Below are 21,734 nucleotides of genomic sequence, written 5' to 3'. Positions count from 1 at the left end.
CCAGACCTGCTTCCTCCTGCCCCTCACTGCTGCTAACTTAGCATATCATAACAAAACAATTACAATTATAAACATATTAGACACAAGCACAAACATAACAGTTACTTGTGATGTATTTTAGCCTGAAAAATCAAAATTAATATCACCTTTAAGCTCCCTCACAAAGATTAAAAGAACTACCTTTTATTTACAAAGTAAACATATAAATCTCATTACAAAACCAGAAAACAAAACTGCAACTATTCATCCCTTCATTATACAAAACCCATCACAATATAAAGAAAAAAATCTCATCTCAATAGAGAACAAAAATAAAGCACATTTTTTGTTTAAAGTCACAAAAGAACTCACTACCCTAAAATTAAACTAGAAAACAAGCAATCTAATATAAATAAACCAGTAACCCCTAAAAAAAAAAATTAAGTACTCTGAAAAATTAGTCAAAAACAATTACAAAAAAGCCACACTAAGCCAACAAACAATCCATAGAATTCTCCAGTGTTCATAATTCACAAAAAAACACTCTAATTTTTAAAATAATTCTAATACTGGGACTAAAGAGACAGAAACCCAGCAGGTTGTACAAAGAACTTGGCTGTCACTGCACAGCTCCTCACTGGGAAAAGCTTCTCTCCACTGGCCAGCACGGCAGGAGTGGTGCCAGCCCTGGGAAGGAGGACTAAAACTCCTTTTTCAACCACAAAACCCATCAGGCAGAGCCCCAGGGAGTTCCTCCTGGCCCCTGGAAGGTGCCATCCCAACAGCTCAGGTGTTTTATTCCAAGGGCAGCCCCAGCAGGAACTGCTCCTGGTCCAGCTCAGGACTACCCAGAGCTGCCATGCTAAGGATGCCCTCAGAGGGGGAAGATTTGAAAAGAATCCACGTGCTCCAGGATAAACCAGCCCCACAGATAATCCTTGTGTGCTTTCCAGATGGAATTCAGCCCTGAGAACAGGGGATGCATTTGCTACCTGGAAGGAACAAAGCATCCCTTAGACCCATCAGCTTATGGAAAATTGCATCTCTGCAGCCCTGGCTCTGCTCTGATGATTCCAGTGACAATTCTAATGTGAGGGAGAGAAAGCAAAGAGGAGTCTGCTGGGAAAATTGCCTTTGTGTCCTGTCAGTCCTCACTCCCAGCAAAAGCTTTTGCTGATGCAGCTTGTAATGCCTCTGTCACCAAGAGAGCAGAAGGCCAGAGCTCAGCTCGAATCCACAGCCTGGGAAGTTTTGGTCAGCTGGGCAGAAACACCTGGAAAAACTCAGTGGGCAGCAGGGGTGAGGACCCACAGCTCCAGCTGAAATCAGAGCAGTGAGGTGTTGGTGCCTGAAGAGGAAATAAAGAGGTGCTGAGCAGGGAGAGCTGTGCCTGGTGAGGTGTTGGCTGGATCCTCTCGTGACTAGGATTAGAGCTGCTGCTGCTGCTTCAAAACTCACACAGACACCCTGGCTTACACCTGATCAAAACACAGCTGCATTCAGAAGACCTGAAAATAAATAACTAAATAACTCACCTGCCAGCCCTGAACTCAGCAAGCTCTCCTCTGTGAGCCCTGCAAGGTGAAGGCATTCACCTTCAGCTCATTTACATGATTTACCATGCCATATCCACAGCTCCTCCCAGTGCTGTGATGGGGACACTGAATAAAACCAGCTGGCACTGGCTGAAAACACAGCAAAGGAAATGCTCTTTCACACCACACACAACCAAACAGCTCATTGTGTCAGGATATCATGGAGATGGAAGATACCAGTGCTCAGAAAGAGATGAGGCAGCACTCACAGCAAAGGAAATGCTCTTTCACACTACACATAACCAAACAGTTTGTTGTTGCAGGATATCATGGAGATAGAAGACACCAGTGCTTGGAAGAGATGAGGCAGCACTCCTGAGAAAGGCCCACAGGGGCCAGCTGGATTTCTCTCATCCTGACAAGACACAGAGCAGCCCAGGAGGCTCCTGTGCTGCTGCCAGAGGGAAGGATGAGCAGGCAGGAAAGCCATGGATGCTCCTTGTCCTCCTCTTCTCCTCATGAGCAAATCAGAGATGCTGGCTCTGTCCCACTGGACCTCAGTCCCATCTCCCCACCCTGATATTCCCAAAACTCAGAGCAGAACCAGGACATACCTGAAGGTCATCTGGAACACCTGGCCTTGGTTGACGTGCTGGCTCCTGTTGTTGTAGCCGTGCAGCATCTCCCCAAACAGGGTGTCATTGAACTTGGCATCTGCCTTCAGGCACTTGGGGCCCTCACAGATGTCAGACAGCATCAGGCAGGACTTCCCATCCGGGGCCAGCTTGTACTCCTCCACACACCTGTGGGGCACCACGGGCCATGTGAGATGAGCCAGGCACGGAGCAACCCACCCCAGGAGCCTCTGCCAGCCCAGCCAAGCTCCACCAACACCTGCTGCAGTTGTTTGGACATGTGGAGGGTCACAGAGCACAGATCCTCTGCCCTGGAGAGGGTGGGTGACCAGTGAATGGGGTCACAACCCCCTCCCTCCTGTAGCAGCCTGGCCCATCTGCCTGCAGTGAGGTTGGACAGGGCTTGGAGCACCCTGGTCTGAGGGAAGGTGGAAAAAGAGGAGCTTTCAGGTCCCTTCCAACCTAAACCAGTCCATAATTCCATGCTGTCCTGCCTGGAGCTGGCTCCATGCTGGGGAGCAGAGCTGAGCCTGCTGTGTGTCTGCTGCTTGGGTACAAACATTCCCCACACCACAGCAAAGCAAAATCAAGCTCCTGCCCCTTCTTCCACCTAGAAATACCCTCCTGCAAGGAAGCAGCTCCAGCCTGGCTGCTCCTCTGCTCTTTGATCCCACTTTCAAGCCTGTTCTGGGTAAGATTCACATGCTCATCTTCGACTGGCAGGAAGGGAAACTGAGGCAGGCAGCAGGGATGTGATTTAACTGCAGACACTGGAGACCTTGGTGGAATCTTTTGTAAATGTGCCATCCTCCCTCTGCTCCTCTTCCACCCGCCTTTTTGTCAGTTCCCACCACCTTGGGCAACCTCTGTTCCCTCCCTGCTCCTTCCTCCCAACAGCCCCAGTGCTGTAACACCAACCCCACTTCTACCCAGACTTGCTTCCCTTTCCCCTTTACTGCATTTTACTGCAAGCAGAACTCCCACCCGTCTGTCACACTTTTCCTTGCCTGTTCCCAAAGCACAGCTCAGCCTTGAAAAGGGATTATGAAAAAAAAAAAAAAACAAACAAACAACAACAAAAAAAACAACAGGGAAAGAGTCTCTGTCCTTGAGGATGCAAGGCTGAAATGCAGATTTGTGTGGGTGGAGACCATGGAATGTCCCAAGATTTTCTAGATCCTCCCCACAAAGGGTGCTGGTGCCCACAAGAATTTCTAACCCCTTCTGATGAATTTCTAACCCCTTCTGATGAATTTCTAACCTCTTCTGCAGGCATGGAGCAGAAAATGTGCTCTGTTTTGGTGACTCAGTCAGTCTGCGCTGCTAAACAATAATAAAAAAGGTAGTGGGGGGAAAAAAAAAACAACAAAGCAGCAAAAATGGGATAAATAAAAGAGAAGCTGTCACAGGCAGAGCTCCCTGGGCTGCTCTTCCCAGCAGTCAGAGCTGTGTGAGGTCTTTGCTGCACCTGCAGGCATCGGGACTTGACGGATGCTCCTCGGAGTTACTGCTGGCAATTCACTCCCCTTCTTGCTTGTGGGCATTTTCTTTCCAAAAGGGCTTTTTTTTCCCCCTTTCTTCATCCTAATCTGTCACACTGGGCCATGGAGTAAGTTCCTGGGTGTGCCAGAGAGTGTGAGCCAGCCGTGGGGCTGGGGCAGGCGATGGATGGCTGCAGCTGTGCAGCATAAAGCCAGATAATCACTGAGCTCCTTTTAGAGCACTCTGCAGCCAGGGAGATTTTCCTGAGAGAAAATGCTAAACTGTGTAGGATTATAAGATCCTGGCCAAAATCAGGGAAGAGACTCTATTTTTAAGGGAGGCACAAGGGAAGGAGAAAAAAAAAAAAAAGTAAATTTTAAAAGTAGTATTTTTTAAACAAATCCTACACCTTCCCCTCCAACACACTATGTACCATTTTTGGGTCCCTTCACAGTGAATCACAGATCACACTGTACTGTCACACAGTGGGGGAGAGAAGGAAGGTGCATCTGCTCACACTGCTCCTCACACTTCCCTCAGGAAAACCAGGTGCCTCTATTCCCTGCTGGAAATCAGCTCCATCCAACAGCCTTTTTCTTGGACACAGCTCCAGGCTGGGCTGGGATGGGTGACACAGGAGGTGGCAGGGATGGAGATTCACAGAATTCACAGAATCACTGGGTTGGAAGAGACCTTCAAGACCATCGAGTCCAACCCCAACTCCTCAACTGAACCCTGGCACCCAGTGCCACATCCAGGCTTTGTTAAACACACCCAGGGATGGGGACTCCACCACCTCCCTGGGCAGCCATTCCAGAACTTTACCTCTCTTTCTGTGAAAAACGTTTTCCTAATATCCAACCTGAATTTCCCTTGGTGCAGTTTGGGATGAGATGAGATGAATGAAAGTCATGTGGTTATTCCCACAGGAATGACTGGAACATTGTGGAAAAGACAATTTTTGATTATAGGCAAAGACAGAAGCAGAATTTTGGGGCTCATAATTTATCCATCACTTGTTTTAGCAAATTGTAATGAAGAATTAAAAGTTTTAGCTCAATCTTTGAGCCCACCATTGGTAATTCCCAAGAATACTCCAATGGCCAAAGGTATTGCTTTACCAGCACACACAACAGAGCAAGTCATGCCAATACAAGATCAGCAGGTGTTGTTTGAACGTACAGATATGGAAACTGCTGGTGTTTGGATAAAGGACATTGGCTGTGATCAACCACAGATAACCTGCAGCTTGAAGGACAGACAAGATAGACTATAAAACAATAATTATAGGAAGGGGTTGCTCGTTGAGGAGCCTTGGAGGGGACTGACTGTGGAAGAGGTTTTACAGCAACTTCTGAGAGCCAGAGAGAAGTTTGATAAGAGGATCCACGTTCACACCTGAAAGAATTTCCTACCAAGGTTGTTGACATAGAAACCAAGAAAGAAACAAGGATAAATAAGAGAAAACCTGCAACTGCCTGTTCCAATGAGCATTTTGTTTGTCTTTCCTGACCAATGAGTAAGCTGATGAGTTTTGTAAGAATGTATAAAAAGCATGCCTGGTAGAATAAAAACAGTCTGAAGTGCTGCTTTGTAGTGTGACCATCTCAACTACAACAACTGCCTAGAGGGGACTCACCCACAGAACATGAAGATGGTGCTGGATGAGGGGTCGTGGGGCAGGGGCAGGGTCTGCTGCAGGCAGAGCTGCTCGCAGCCGCCGTTGAAGCCGTCGGAGCAGTCGATCCCTTTGGAGTAATCGTAGCAACCAGTGCCATCCTTCATGGGCCGCAGGTCCTCGGGGCACTGCAGAGAGACAGGACACAGGAAAGGTCACCTGGGCTCAGCCTCCTCCACCCTGGCGTCCCTGTGCCTCTCAGGGTGTTGCAGACATCTTTTATGGAAAATCCTTTCCTTAGGATTTTTCCTCCTGAAAAGCTGAGAGGCCTCAGGAACAAAATGTAACCAATGGTTATCTGCTGCTGTGGAATGCAACAGGTGCGTCTGGGATTGGTCTCATGTGGTTGCTTTTAATTAATGGCCAATCACAGTCCAGCCGGCTCGGACTCTGTCCAAGCCACAAGCTTTTGTTATGATTCTTTCTTTTTCTATTCTTAGCCAGCCTTCTGATGAAATCCTTTCTTCTATTCTTTTGGTATAGTTTTAATATAATATATATCATAAAATAATAAATCAGCCTTCTGAAACATGGAGTCAGATCCTCGTCTCTTCCCTCATCCTCAGACCCCTGTGAACACAGTCACTCTCAGGGCACAGCCCATCCCAGGGCCAGTGCTCCTGAACTCCCATTCCAGCTGAAGGAGGTGAGTTTGTCCTGAGTGATGGATGGGGTAGCCCTGCATCATCTCACACAATCCTTGGGAAAGGTGCAAGTATTTGTTCTGCTGCCAGTGTCTTCCCCCTCATCCTCCCTCTGCAAGAGGGTGAAATCCTTGGGGCAGCAAAACTACACAGCCATAAAGCCTCAAGCCAGTTTGAGGTAAAACTTCACAACCTTCTGTATTTGCTCCCTGCTCCTCCAAAATCCAGTGCAACCCAAAAATAAACACCTCCACACCTGGGACCAGCCCATAGAACCATCTCAGTGCTCGGGAATGACCTAGAAATCCATCTCAACCCATGGCAGGCAGGTCAGCAAGCACGGCCCTGGCATCGTGCCCAAAGGGATCTTGATGCCCGCTATGGGCAGGACCAGCCCATGGCAGAAGCAGGAGCAGGGGCAGGGGCAGCCAGGATGGCAGCCCAGGTTCATCAGTTTTCCACAGCTGAGGGAACCATGGCTCTAATTTCTAATTCCAGTTCCCCAGCTTGTTTTCCTTGCCCCAAAAGATAAAAGCCAGCAGATGGCAAATGCCATGGATAAATTGTCACCCAGATTAAAGCACATTTTAATTTTTGTTATTTATCCCTTTTCACCAAACAGACATGCACACAAACAACAACAAAAAGGCCAGTCCTTGAAAAACTAAATAAATCTTGTCTGGGAGCAGCTCACAATTAAAAATGCATTATGGAATTTCTTGAAGATGAGTTAGACTGTAGATAGCACAGGTTGTGATGAAGGCAGCTTATAAATGGCCTCTGTCAAGCTGAAGAAAGGCTATAAAACTACCATACTTTGTGCTTAAAAAAGAAAATCAGTTTTCTATGTGAGCAAAATGCTGTACATATTAATAAAAGTTCAGGAGACCCTGGACTTTGTGCGCACTGACATTGGCAGGGTCCTGATAGGAGATGGGCTCCTGAGCCTCACTCACTCTTGGCTATTTAAAAAGCAAACAGGGACAGCAGAAAGGGGCTTTAGGGACTCCTGGCCCACTCAGCCATCACAGAATCCTAGACTGTGTGGGTTGGAACAGACCTCTCAAGACCATCCAGTTCCAACCCTACTGCCATGGCAGGGACACCTCCCACTGTCCCAGGCTGCTCCAGCCTGGCCTTGGGCACTGCCAGGGATCCAGGGGCAGCCACAGCTGCTCTGGGCACCCTGTGCCAGGGCCTCATCTCCCTCACAGGGGAGAATTTAATCCTAACATTTGATCTAAACCTCCATTCCTTCAGTTTTAAACCATCACACTTGTCCTGCCCTGCTGTAAGGTTCATCCCCATCTTTCTCTCCACCTCCTGGAAACCCCGTGCCACTTCCTTGCAGCAGCAGCATCAAAACTGCTTCTGCCCCACCTGCAGCAACTGGGATGTGCTGATCTCTGTGCCAGCTGTCCCTCAGATCCCTCACTGCCTCCTGTGCCCTCAGCTCTGAAGTTTGCAAACCTCAGCAGCATCCTTGGGAACACCAGGTAAGGTGAGAAGGGAAGGAACAAGGATTTCCATCCAAAGGATCCTGGCAGCAAAGGGCTCTGGAATGGGATGCTGTCCATCCTTGCAGAGCAGGCAAGGTCCCAAAGACACAGCTCTGCAATTAGCAGCAGGAAGCAGCAGAAGACTTGGGAGCAGGAGCCTTTCCAGATGTATCCACAGAACAATGAAGGAGGAGAGGACACAGAATAATCTGTGCTTTCCACCACCTTGGAGCTGCCTGGGAAACAGCACCAGGATGAGTGTCTGTGAATCTGCAGATGCAGCTCTTATCTCCTGTGCTCTCCTCCTTGTCTGCTGTAAGAGCAGAGCTGTGCAATTTGGCAGAGAGGATCTCCCTGGAGGGCACGGGGAGCTCTGGCTGCAAACAGCATCTCTGCTTCACTGCATCCTCCCCTCTGCTGCTCTCCCACATCCACAGGGATGGGGGGACAGGGCTCTGCCCAGGTTCTGGAGATCCTGTGGGATATTCCAGGGTGCTGAAGGCAGCAGGAGCTGCAGGATCACAGCCAGAGGATCAGTCACAGCTGTCACTTGGAATTCTTGCCTTGGCATGGACCCATGTGCTGAGCTCAGCACCTTCTCCAGCCCACAGAGGAAGAGGATGGTTCTTTCCCTGTGACTGGGTTAGTAGGTCAGCAAGTTCCTTCCCTTCATCCTGCTCTGCTTGAGGCCACCCTTGGGATATTCCTCCAGTTTTGGCTCGTAACCACCACAAAACGTGTTTCCTTTCAGTTCATAATTACGCATTCTAATAGTCATTAATTACAGCAGGCAAACAGCTCAGCACAGCATTTGCAAAAGAAAGCACTCCTGTCTCTCCACATCCATCCCTGCTCAGAGCAGAGCTGGCTCTCCAGTCAGCTGCAGCACAGAGCTCTTCAGGGACAGAAAGCTTTGGGAGCATCCATGCAACTTCAGGATGTGTCCTTGCCCAGGAGAGCCAGGGGAAGCAGCAAACCTGGCAATTAGTACTGGCCAGGCAACACCAGCCTCTCCACGGAGGGTTTTGCAGGGATGAATAGGTGGATGAAGCAATTACTGAGCACAATAAATCACAGAATGGTTTGGGTGGGAGGGGACCTGAAAAATCAGCTCAACTCCCCTGCCATGGGCAGGGATGCCTCCCACTATCCCAGGTTGCTCCAAGTCCTCTCCAGCCTGGCCTTGGATACTTCCTGAGGCAGCCACAGCTTCTCTGGGCTTATAAATCTTTGTAATACACCTCCCTGCCCCTGGAGCAGAGGATTTCCCATTGGGATGCCCCACCAATAGATCAGAGTGGGGGAAAACTCAAGTCCATTTGAGTGTAGCTATGTACATGCCCACAGGAGTCAGAAATGCCTGTGGAAAAAGGCAGTTTGTGCTAATCCTGACTCCCTGATGGATCAGCTTGGGCTTCTGGATGGGCTTGGAAAGCCAGCACTCACCCTGTGTACACAGTGCTTTTCTAAAGGAGCAGATCTGTTCTTGCTGACATTGATTTGCCTGGCTTGGGCAGCAGAGAACCAATAATTACGGTGAGTTTTAATCAATGCCCCATCAATTTAGGTGCAGTTCAATTTGCAATCTGCCTTGGCAGTGACACAGGACGGGGGGCTCTGTTGGAAAATGATTACAAAATCAATAAGCAGCTGGGTCAATAACTCTGTCTGGGAGAACACAGGTGGCACGTCCCACCCTGGTGGGAGGAAAGCTGGTGCCCCAGCAGGTCCTGGGCAAACACCTCTGCACACCCCTCATCCACACATGGATTTATTGAGCCACAGAAGCATAGGGATCCCACAGAGAGATTGAAAATAAAAAGCAGTTTGTGGTTCACCATGTTAGACTCATATTGCATTCACTTCCAATTCCCAGCCCGTCCTTTAGCCATGGAGCTGACCAGGAAATACAGCTCAGAGCTTGGGAAAAGGGTCTGGTGCTTAATCCATGCTAGGGAGAGGAAAAGGAGACCTTTTAGAGGAGACTAAAAGGGGGAGACTCCAGCTCATGGTCTGCTCAAAATCCAAGGAGAAGCTGTTACCATACAAATATAATTCCACGGTCCTGCAAATCCACTCCATCTATGCAGAAGCGAACTGATTTCTCTGTGCCGACAGACAACCCTGAAAATTGCTCTTGGCATTGGAAAAGAAAACTTTCTTTTCTTGTTGTGTGTCAGCACTGATAACACAGGTCCTGAAGGCTAAACATGACCCTCACTCCAATGCTCTGACCCTGCTGCTGCCAAGGGGTCTGAGGAGAGGGAGCCACCAGCAGCTCCACATTTGGCTGATGGCACAGTTGGACACCAGCCCATCCCCTCCCATCCCAGAGCACACACAGGTCCTTATTCCTGTGATTGCAGTCAGCAAATGAATTTTGAGTACTCCCAAGGAATGGATGTGCTGAATAGGAAGTGCTATTTTTATCTGTTGTTTTGCAAAACAGGCTTTTTTCGCTTTTAAATGACATCTCCAAGGTGACACCACGGAGTGGCAGATTTGGCAGGGCCTGATGCCACATGCCCACAGCCAGCCCTGGGAATACACCAGATCCAGCCTCACCAACACACAGGGGCTGTGGTTTGGAAGCACAAAATGGGATGTGCCTGTGCCCACTGGTGTCACCCCAGTGCAGTGTGTGGCACCGTGTGGCCTCCTGCCACCAGGGCTGGGCACAGCTCCTCTGCCAGCAGCACCAGCAGCATCCCCAGCATGGCCAGAGCAAACACAACAGCAGGAGGATTGGCACACACATCTTTTATGAAAAATCCTTTCCTTAGGATTTTCCCTCCTGAGAAGCTGAGAGGCCTCAGGAACAAAATGTAACCAATGGTTATCTGCTGCTGTGGAATGCATCAGGTGCATCTGGGATTGGGCTCATGTGGTTGTTTCTAATTAATGGCCAATCACAGCCCAGCTGGCTCGGACAGTGATAACCTTTGTTATCATTCTTTCTTTTTCTATTCTTAGCCAGCCTTCTGATGAAATCCTTTCTTCTATTCTTTTAGTATAGTTTCAATGTACTATATATATATTAAAATACTAAATCAAGCCTTCTGAAACATGGAGTCAGATCCTCGTCTCTTCCCCAGTCAGAACACGGTCACAGAGGATCACCTCTGGGGGAAGGAACCAGAACCTGTGTGAGACTGTGCCTTAGGAAATTAAATACCTGGCCATGTCTCTGCTCATGTAAAGTAAAAAAAGGAGCCTTTGCTCGCTTTCTCGTTTGCAAAGCTCGTTAGCAGCAAGATGGGTGAGGGGTCACTGGAAGGCAAATCATTACTGACACAGATCCCCCAGGTGGGAGCACGTCCACTCTCCTCCATCTGAGCTGCCTGCCAGAGCTGCTCAGCTCAGCTCCTCTCCTCCATTATTAAGTTTAAAAAAACAGAATACTTTATTAAGTGTTTCTGTGGAGAGTAAACTGCCCTTTTTGTTATTCCACTCTGTTTTCTCCACAACAGCAGCCTTCTAGTCAGAGCCTTCTGTGTCAGGTGCTGCAGGTGATGCTCTGGGTACAGATGAAGGGAAGCTGCCACCAAACCCCACTCCCAGTGCTGCTCCAGGCACCATTCTCATGCCTGGATGCCTGCAGAAGTGAGACCCAGGACCCCAGGCTGCATCCCTAGCACTGCTGGCCTGGGGCAGCACAATCAGCTGGTGGCTCAGTGCCACAGAGCACTGAGGAGCATTTCCAAAGGCCCTAATGACCCCCCTTTGTGCCGAGTCCTCACTGAGGAACCTCCTCAGCATGAGACAAAAACATTAATCCCAGACACTGCTAAGGTACAAGCAAGTGCCAGCATTTTAATGAGCTCCTGTCTATGCACTGGCATGTGTTTATTTGCTTGTTGGAGCTCAGAAATGATACAAATGCAGTAAACCCCTCTGTGTCCATATAAATATATATGGACAATTCCAGCTTATTCTGCCTTGTTTTCTTGACCCAGAAGGCCCCTGGTGAGCAAAGCTCCTCAGCAGCAGCAGGACAGAGCCTGGCTGTATGCTGCTCAGTTCTCTGTGTGTGAGATTCATCCCTCCTCTCCCAATATTTTGATAAAAAAGGGCCAAAATGCTGATTGCTAAAGGGCTCTCCAGAGCCTCCTCAGGGCATGGATGTCCCCACCAACCCCAGCTGTGGCAAAGCCCTTCCTGACACCCCACTGAGGGGGGAACATCCTTCCCAGAGGGGAACATTACAACCATTTTCTGAAATAACAGTCATTATCTTCCCACTCTTCCCCCTGCCCCCCTCCTTTTCCCTTGCTTCCTTTTCCCTTTAAAGATCATCAATCATTATTTTAGCCTCAGAAAAATCAAACCCATCTGTCTTGCAGGCTCCTGAGAACACGCTGCTTGTGCTTCTCAGCCTGGTCCTGCTGTGAAAGTGGCATGGGGGAGATGAGGCAGCATCTCCTCACCTCTGCCCACCACTGCAGTGAACCCTGCAAGTCACTCTGTGTGTGTGTGTGTGTGTGTGTGTGTGTGTGTGTGTGTGTGTGTGTGTCTTCACCTCAGTCCCAAGAGGGAGGGATTTGTTTCAAGCAGCTGGTGGGATGCCTTGCACACAGGAAGAAGTGTTCCTGCAGCAAGGAAATCTGCTTCCCTTCCAGCAGTCACCAACAGCCCATTTTGGGGTGTGCTGGCATCTCCTGCCTGTCAGGGCATTGTCAGTCACAGCAGAAGCTGGCACCTCCAAAAACCTTCAGGAAAACAGAAATTCAACCTGTGTCCCAGCTGACTCAGCCATCAGGGTGCAGCCCAGCATCAACCCTACAGACCAAATCCTGTATCCCAAACCAATCCCACAGCCCCAGCCAGCTGGGATCACAGACTGGAGCACCCAGGTCTGCTGAGGAGCAGAGGGGCACTGGCCATGACCTCAAGGAATGCTGCTGAAAAAGCCACTGCTGGAGAAAACAGAGCTTTCATCATCCAAACAGGGCTTTTATCATCCAAACCTCTCCTTCCCTGTGCAGGCAGAGACCTCCAGCTCACCTTGGTGCTTCCTGAGCTATTCCATTACTTTAAACCAGCCACCCCTTGCCCACCAGGTCCAAAGCAAAGGCAGGTGGATGGTTTGCTCCCACCCACCACCAACACTGACCCCAACAGCCTCCTCCCTTTGCTCCTCAAATCCCATTTTCAGCACAGGTATTTACCTGGATTAATGAGATAACATCCAAAACCACAGGTTCCTAGGAGGGAGGGCTTGCTGTTGAGCTCAGGGGGCTTCTGCTTCCAACCACAATGTGCAAAAAGGAGTCAGCTCCTGCTCCTGGGAGCTAGTGAGACTTTAAAGGGATTAGGAGAGCCTGGTTTCCTCATCTCCCCCCCTGGTGTGCATCTCTCCCATAATTAGCTAGGTGCCTCTCAAGGCAGGGATGGGAAAGTTTTTATTTTTCAATGAACAATTGTCTGTCAGAAAAATGCAGATTTGATGAAGCTTAAGTGCTTTGTGGGATTCCATCAATTACATCTCAAAACTCATTGGGAAATTAGGAGAGCATTTAATTTTGACAAGGTTGAAATGTTTTGGTTTCCATCACCTAATTTTGTTTTTATTTCAGGCTGTACACTGGGATAAGGCAATATAAAACAAAGCTCCAGATGATAACGGTGGAATTAAACATTTCCCTCCTCTTTATAGAAAGGAAATGTTTTGAACCAAAGTATTTTGGAATTTTCACGTGTGTGAGGCATTTCTGCACAGCAATTTGGTTTTTGCTGAAACTCCCAATCACCCCATTTCCCCCCAGGAAAAAAAATAAAAAAAGGTCTCAGCATCACCCACATAATTTTAAAGAATCTCTCCATGGTCTCTAAGCCACTTCTGAGTGGCTTCCATAAATGTTTCCCATGCAAAACCATGGCACTTGTGCTGGAAGGAGGAGACAAAAGCAGGAACCACTGCTCTGCTCCTTCATTTCTAATCCCATTTCTCCCCAAATCACTTACACTGCTAAATTAAGCCATTTCTCTGCCACACTCTGCAGCAGTGAGGAACTCACCATCATTCTGAGGGGGGAGAGAGCAAGGCAAGGATTAGCCCCAAACAAGCTGTGCTAAGGCTTATATAGCTGTGTGAACCATGCCAAATTTCTCCTCCTTCTGCGTCTAAGAAGGCTGGGACCAACACCACACCAGTGTCACTGCAAGCCACAACTTCATTAAGTGGCTCTCTGGTAGATGTTCTCCCTCCTGCATCCTGCTGAGCCAAATCCCCTCCTTTGTGAAGGGCTGACCCACCATCACAGGGAGGAACAGCTCAGGTCATTCTTGTAGGCAAACAGCACTGCTTTCTTGCTCAGACTAGAAATAAATCTCTGCCAGAGGCACCTGAGGCTGTGAGGATGAGCAGGGTTTCATGTCTGTACAGAACAGCAGCACCCAGTGCCAGGCTGGGTAAGGCTCTCCCAAGGTGGGATGGCTCCTGCAGCACAGCCCTGCTTTAGCCCTTCCACACCCACCTGCAACACCCTTGGCTCCTGCAGCACTCTAATGTGGCTGAAGGAACTAACTCACCAGCCTCTGCAGGCACACAGATGCTGCAGAACCACCAGCCCACACCCCTGCCCCCTGCTGCAGTCAGGCTCTCACACCTGAATCAAACAAGGAACTCATTCTGCTAATCCTTGGCCCAGGACCCCGAGCTGCCTTCCTCACCCCCAGTGAGGCAGCTCATGCCCTTCTGCTGCTCCAGGTGTTCCTCACAGTGAGGAGACCCCATCCTGGAGGCACCATGGGGCTCAGACACCTGGACCTGCTGCTGCCTCCTCCTGCAGTGATGCTGAGGATGCCAAAATGCACTGGGAGAGAACAGAGCACCTCCTTGCCCAGCTCATCATGTGCTAAGACCAAAGCTCCCATTCCTTTGGGGGAAAACCTCACCCCTCTTATTTTCAATAAGGCTGCAACCCTGCCTTTCTAGGCTCAAAAATACACTTGGTTATGGGATAATACATGGAAGCAACCCCCCTTCTCCTCAGGTGGGTGAGAGGACTGGCACCAGGGAGCAAAGCCAATCTGAGAGACAGCTGGGGAAACCTGAATTTAAGCCATGATGCAGGTGTTTCCTTCAGTCTCTCAGGGCCAATTCACAGGTTTTCATCTCAAATTATAAATCACCAACACATGAGGGTTAAGCATTTTCCCTCCTTCAGCATCCTCCCTCCAGGCTGTGCAGCTACCACAGTGCCAGCAGGAAAGTTCAGCAATATTTCCTTTAGAGGATATAGTCTGAATTATTCCTCTAGCACACTTTCTCCTGGTTTGCTGTGATCCCTGCAAGATGGTGCAAAACACATATGGGACTCAAGGTGCAGTCACTGGATTCAGAGAAATTCACTGGAATTTGGTTTTTTTGGGAAATTCCCACAGCTTGACCAGATCCATCAGCAGTTCAAGAGTGCAGCGAGAAAAAGCAGCATGGCAGCAGGTTTTCTAGAGCTTGGGGCCTGTTTGGTTATGTTAGGGCTCAAACACAAGGCTCCACTTAGCCATGCCAAGGTCTTGGCAAGGTTGCAGCTGATAATTCTTAAAATTACCTGAATAAAAAAAGGCCTCCGATAAGAAAAGAACTGCAGAAACCCTTAATGCACTCATGCCATCTACTGGGTACACACAAAACCAACAGAAAACCACGAGATGGGGGAAAAAGGGATCCCATTGAGGTGGGCTGCCACCCCTGTAGGTGGGAATCCTGCTGGAGATGTTTTAGGGTCTTCAGGTGATGCCTAAAAAGGAGGATTTTAACTGGGATAAGCAACTCACTCATTCATCCCCAAAATCAGCCCAAGGAGACTCAGCCAGGCTCCAGCACGAGCTATGAGCAATCCACCATCAACTTTTTAACTGAGACCTTTTAAGGCCAAACAATTAGGTGATGGCAGAGCCCACACCACTAAAATCCCAGAGATAAATGCATCCCAGTCCTCTCAGAATTACTGGAAGCCATACTAAGGGCATGAAGGAACTGGTAACAGATGATGATTATACATAAAAGGAATAAGAAATCTTTGAGATTTGTGCTGCTCCCTGGTTGAGCCACTCAGCTCCAGCTCTGTGATGTATTAATTGCTTACAAGGCTGCATGTATATTTTATGCTCAGTACCTGCCTGGAACATTTGTTGGATTTAGCCTTGATTGATGAACCACTGATTATATTCTTCTGTGGTCCTCAGCAAATTAATAAACTGTTGACTGGTAGAGATTAACAACGTCATGATTTGTGAATCTGTGTCCAGAGTAAAGCTGGAGCAAACCTAGTGCTAAAATTAGTAGGCAAATGCTCCCTGAACTCTATAAAAAGGGGAGAGCTTAATTAAATTACATCCCGATATTGCCCACAGCACTTGCCAAATTGGCAAATTGAGTTCACAGCAGTTCAGCTTCAAAACTAACTGACATCCCTGAAAATTTGCAGCACATGACCCCATCCCTTCTTGCACTGGAAGCCCAGCTCACACCCAGCAGGCTCCAGGAGCAGGGATGAGGAGAGGCAGTGCAGGAATGGGCAAAGAAATACCAGAATGTCTCCAACTGAGCCTGTGTGAGCTCTGAGCTTCACTCCCAGCCCCTCTGATCCCACTCAGCACCATGAGCACCACCCAGGGCTGGGGGCAGTGCTGCCAGACACCCATTGGGCTTTTCCCTGGACAATGGCCATGGAGCACGGTCAGAAACATGGGTGTGGGAACCCAGAACATCCCTCTGGCTGTCCAGGATGGCCAGGACCCCTGCCAGGGGGCTCAGAGACCCTGGCACAGAGCCCAGAACACCTGTGTGGGTTTGATTATGACCCATGGAGCAAGTTACCAACCTTAGATGAAGATCAGCAAGCCACAACAGTTTAGGTAGAATAATAGTGAAGTTATCACGGGGTGGAAAAATAGATTTTGGGGTTTCTAGAATGGGGACAAGGGGGCAAGATGGAGGGATCTGGGTGTGTCCAGCCTTTCTCCTTCTTCTTCTTGGCCTCCATCTTCTGCTGTGATGGTGGCACTTTGGGATTGGTTTAGAGTAGAAGCTCAGTGTCTAACACAGGTGATAGGTGTTGGGAAGGAATTGTAAACATTGTACACATTGTAGTTTTTAGTATAAAGACATAACCCTGCCCTGGGGGCAGGCAGAGTGCCTCTGTCTGTCCTGCTGAGCTGACCTCGGCTGGGCAGGAGAAAGAATTTTATAGATAAGGAACAATAAACAACCTTGAGACCGAGAAATGAACCCTGACTCCTTCTTCAAGTGCTCAGGCTGGGAAAAGAGACTTTTAACAATCTCGGGGTCACAGCGACCCAAAAAGATCCCGAGCCATGGGGACAGCTCCTTCCACACCTCTCCTCACACTCCTCCTTTGCCAACAGGTGACCAACAACAGGTGATGAGAATAAAACATTGCACAGGGTGGGGAGAGCTGGGAAGCAGCATGGGCTGGGGAGTCCAGAGGGAAGCAGGGAGACAAGGGCTGGGGGTGGGATGCAGTGGCTGTCCCCACACACCCCTGGGCTCTGCTGTGCTCAGGCTGGCACTGGGGAGCTTCACCCCAAGGCTGGAGAGGGACAGAGCAGCCTCATGCTCCTGCAGTGGGGAGAGAAAGGGGTGAAGAGCCCAGTGGGGAGAGACTGTCTGCTGTCCCCATGGGATGCACGGCCCCAGGAGCCTGCTGTGATGTGTAGCATGGGGGTTCCTGCGTCCCCAAGTGTCCCCTGTCACCCACAGGGAGGGGATGCCCTCCAGGAGAATGCTCCTGCTGCTCCTCCCTTGTCCCCTCACTGTACATGCTCCATGCTCTTTACACACAGCCTCACTCAGGCATTACAGAAGCTGGGGTCTGTTTTCCCCAAGTGACACGGTTTTCCTTTTCTGCCTCTCCACATGCCACCACTAGGGCTGTGATTTATTGACAACTTCTATCTTAATATGTCCTGACTTTAAAAAGAGGCACCACTTCCCAGAGCCGTGAGGTGATCAGAGCCCTGATTGCTTCTGACAGTGCCTGGGCAAGGATGTTGGCCTTCAGAGCAAAATAACACCCCAAAAAGGGGGGAAAACACCCCAAAAAGACTAGAAAGGCAGTTGTTACCTGGAAAATGGGTCAAAGAAAAAAAATGGCAATGGGAAAAGAAAGGAGGAAGGGGAGAGGAGCAGCAAGGGGGAGATGGCACCAGGTTGCTGGTGACACATCAGACTGTCATGCTAAATGGCCTTAACAAGCAACCTGAGAAGGGGATAATGAAAACGCCTCCCCCCGGGACAGCACGGCTCCAGGCTGACCTTTCCCAGCTGCCGTGTACAAACATCTTCAATAAATAAAGAGACACTTACCTCCTGTCTCTGCTGAGACAAGAGGGGTGTGGTGAGGGGGCCCTGCCTGCAGTGGTGGGAGGGTTTCCAGGGGTTCAGGAGCAGTTAAAGTGTGGTGGAGGGGCTGGTGGAGGGGGTGGCAGCTCTGGATCCCCTCGGGGTCACCATGGCTGCCTGGCAGGCAGGGCCTTCAACAACAGACACAAAAGGATGCTCCAGGTTTGCCCCACTTCCCAAGGCTCTGTCCTGTGTCTCTGCACATCATCCTGGGTTCACACAGGCTCCTCGGGCAGGGAAGGGATGACTTTGATGCCTGGGCGAGGTGCTGAGCTCTGCTGCTCCCAGCTGGAAGCACAGCAAAACCCCTCTGGGCATCAGTGCCTGGGAACAGCTCCCTGGAACTGTTCACAGCCAGGCTCTGGGTAACCCGGTCAGTGGAAGGTGGCCCTGCCCATGGGTTAGCACAAGATGACCTTTAAGGTCCTCTCCAACTCAAATCCTTCTAGGATTCTATGATTCAGAGCTTTGGCACACACATCCCCTCAGCCACAGGAAGCAGGAGCAGGTCACATCTCCTTCTGGCTTGTCCCCAAACCAGAGGACAGCCCTGAGGACACTACAGCCCCAGTACCCACCCCACAGCCTCAATATGTACCCCACAGCCCCAGTATGTACCTCAAAGCCCCAGTACTTACAGGAGAGCCCCAACACCAACCCTACAACCTCAGTACTCACCCCACAGCCCCAGCAACTACCCCAGAGCTCCAGCACCTACCCGACAGCCTCAGTATGTACTTCAAAGCCCCAGAACCTACCCCACAGCTCAAAACCTACCCTACAGCCCCAGTACCCACCTCACAGCTCCAGCACCTACCCTCCAGCCTCAGTACTCACCTCACAGCCCCAGAATGTACCTCACAACTCAACATCTACCCTACAGCCCCAGTACCCACCCCACAGCCCCAGTACCTATCTTACAGCCCCAGCACTCATCCCACAGCTCTGACACCTACCACAGAGCCCCATCACCTATCCCATAGCCCCAGTATGTGCCCCACAACACCAGGACCTATCCCACAGCCCCAGTATGTCCCCCACAGCCCCAGTATGTACCTCACAGCCCCAGCACCCACTCCACAGCCCCAGTACCTATCTTACAGCCCCAGCACTCATCCCACAGCTCTAGCACCTACCACAGAGCCCCATCACCTATCCCATAGCCCCAGTATGTCCCCCACAGCCCCAGTATGTACCTCACAGCACCAGCACCCACCCCACAGCCCCAGCACCTATCCCACAGCCCCAGTACCCATCCCACAGCCCCGGTATGCACCCCACAGCCCCAGCACCTACCCCAGAACTCCAGTACCCATCCCACAGCCCCAGCACCTACCCCAGAACTCCAGTACCCATCCCACAGCCACAGCACCTACCCCAGAGCCCCAGCACCCATCCCACAGCACCAGCACCCACCCCACAGCCCCAGCACCCATCCCACAGCCCCAGCATGTACCCCACAGCCACAGCACCTACCCCACAGCCCCAGCACCCATCCCACAGCCCCAGCACCCATCCCACAGCCCCAGCACCTACCCCACAGCCCCAGCACCCATCCCACAGCCCCAGTATGTACCCCACAGCCCTAGCACCCATCCCACAGCCCCAGCACCTACCCCACAGCCCCAGCACCCATCCCACAGCCCCAGTATGTACCCCACAGCCCTAGCACCCATCCCACAGCCCCAGCACGCACCCCACAGCCCCAGCACCCATCCCAGAGCCCCAGCACCCATCCCAGAGCCCCAGCACGTACCACACAGCCCGTGGAGTCCACCTTGCGGTCCGACACACACTTGAAGTTGCGGGTGCAGCCGCCGTTGTTGCGGGAGCAGTCGCGGACGGGCCCGAAGGAGGAGAGCAGGTCATTGATGGTCTCGAAGTAGGTGGACAGCATCGCTTCTTCCCTTGGAGAGAAAAGCACTGTTAGGGCTGGCAGGAAGCTGGCAGGGCATGGGCACGGGCAGGGCAATGCACAGAGAGCTGCTCTGGCAAATCCCTGCTTAGAGACACCGAGCCGAAGGAAGCTTCCTGTGAAAAATGTGTATTTTATGATTGGCTTTTCACAAATATTAAAATGAATATTGTATGTGTTATGTTAGAAAGTGATGCTGTATTAATTTGCCTAAGTAGTGTGTTAAATATAGTTTTCGGTTATAACATGATGTTTTAAAATAGAAACTATGCTATATAAGATACTTTTTTTAAAGAAAGGACTCGCACTGAGATAGCAGCCACAGGACACCTAAATCTTTCAAAGAAAAAGAATTTATAGCTCTCTTATCAGAAGAAACAAACTTCTTCCTGCCTTGCTCAGCCCTGAAGAGCCGTCAGGATTAAGAGGAAGAAGCTGACACTGACCAGACAGAATCCTATGTTTGAATGGAATTTATGCATCATGTATGAGGTGTATGAATATGCAACAGGCTGTTCCTTTTAAGGGCTAATCCTCTGTTAATGTGGGTCCTTTTTTCGGGTTTATTTTGCCCAGAAAGAGGTACCCAGACTGCCCATACCTCTTTGCTTTTATTGTCTCCTATTGTCCTAAATCCTAATTGTCCAAACTATTATTACTCTAATTATATTACTGTTTTTATAACCATTTTATTACTATTAAACTTTTAAAATTTAAATTGAGTGATTGGCATTTTTCACACTTCCCAAGGAAATTAGGTGTTTGTGATTATGCTGTTCAATAAACTTTCTGCATAACTCTGGCATCCTTCACAGAATCAACCAGTCATAGGTTTTCAAAGATACCATCCACCAGTTTTATGCAAATTCGCAACTGGGAGATGCTTTATTAGTAGCCTGGAGCTGGGTGTGAATCCAACCCTACACTAGACAACAGCAAATCCAGAGTTATAAAACTCTTCCTGAATGTTTCATTGCTGGGCCAAACCTCCCTGAGCATCCACATCCCATCACCCAGCATCATCACCATCACCCACATCCAGCCCAGGGACACTGCCATGTCATCACAGGCCCCAGGCAGGTAATAATTAGCATTGACTCCATGATTCACAGGAGGCTGATCAATCTCTTTGTTATATATATATATATCTATCTCATTATTAAGAAACCCATTGCTTTTATAGACAGTTATGATACACCTGGACCTAACTGGTCCTCCAAACACCATCACCATTGGCTAATTAAGAACATTAAGAGCATTTGTTTGGTAAACAAATCTCCATAGCACATTCCACATGTGCACAACAAGAGGTGCAGCAGGTTAAAATAAGAATTGTTTCTCATTCTTTTCTCTGATCCTCTCACAGCCTTTCCCAGAAAGGCCTGAGAAAGTTGTCTGCTGCTCTCTGTAGCCAGAGAGCTGCTGCCACACTGCCAAAGCTGGAAAGACACATGGAACTTGGCTTTGTGCTTGCTGGGATGTGGATGTGGAGCAGATAATGCAGGGATGGGTGCAGGCACAGCTCTGCTGCTCTGCTCCAGCCCATGATGGGCAAAGCCCCATGCACTGCTGTGCTGTGACACCCCTCAAGCAAGCAGCATGAGCACCCAGGAATAATTCCAAGGCCATGTGGAGCCTTGGGAAGCTCCCAGCCCTGCCTCTCAGAGCTGCACACACAGCAGATTTTGCCTGTGACAAAGCATTCAGGCACTCTGCCTTCTGCTGGATTCCTGCAAAAGGAACACACACGCTTGTCAAGAGCTTTAAGCATTTCCAAGATATTTTTTCATCTTCAAAGCAGAGTTTATATGTCAACCAATACCCACAGTGCATCCTGGGCAACAGAACCCATCACCTGACAGGAGAGAGACAAAGTGATCAGAGAGAGAGGGAGGTCACAGAACGAGTCACTGATAGTGACAGACTTGACCTCCACAGGCTGTTTATTAGATCTTTACCCACAGCAGGCTGCAAATTAACCCTGACCCCTGTGACCTC

General features: G+C 49.7%; 1 protein-coding gene across 1 annotated transcript in view; it reads right to left on the bottom strand.

Annotated features, from left to right (window-relative positions):
• The window catches only part of ASTN2 (astrotactin 2), a 351,565-nt gene that overhangs the window by 144,323 nt on the left and 185,508 nt on the right, over positions 1–21,734 (bottom strand). Inside the window, exons 11-13 of the mRNA XM_071453747.1 lie at positions 19,578–19,728; positions 5,271–5,437; positions 2,129–2,317 (exon numbers count right to left, since the gene is read on the bottom strand). Of these exons, the coding sequence (XP_071309848.1) occupies positions 2,129–2,317; positions 5,271–5,437; positions 19,578–19,728 (507 nt within the window). The remainder of the gene's footprint in view (positions 1–2,128; positions 2,318–5,270; positions 5,438–19,577; positions 19,729–21,734) is intronic.

The sequence above is a fragment of the Agelaius tricolor genome, unplaced genomic scaffold (genome assembly GCF_023055355.1).
Source record: "Agelaius tricolor isolate 1412-34295 unplaced genomic scaffold, bAgeTri1.0.p SCAF_37, whole genome shotgun sequence".
In the NCBI taxonomy this organism is placed as follows: Eukaryota; Metazoa; Chordata; class Aves; order Passeriformes; family Icteridae; genus Agelaius; species Agelaius tricolor.
This window is presented reverse-complemented; position numbering and strand designations above follow the sequence as displayed.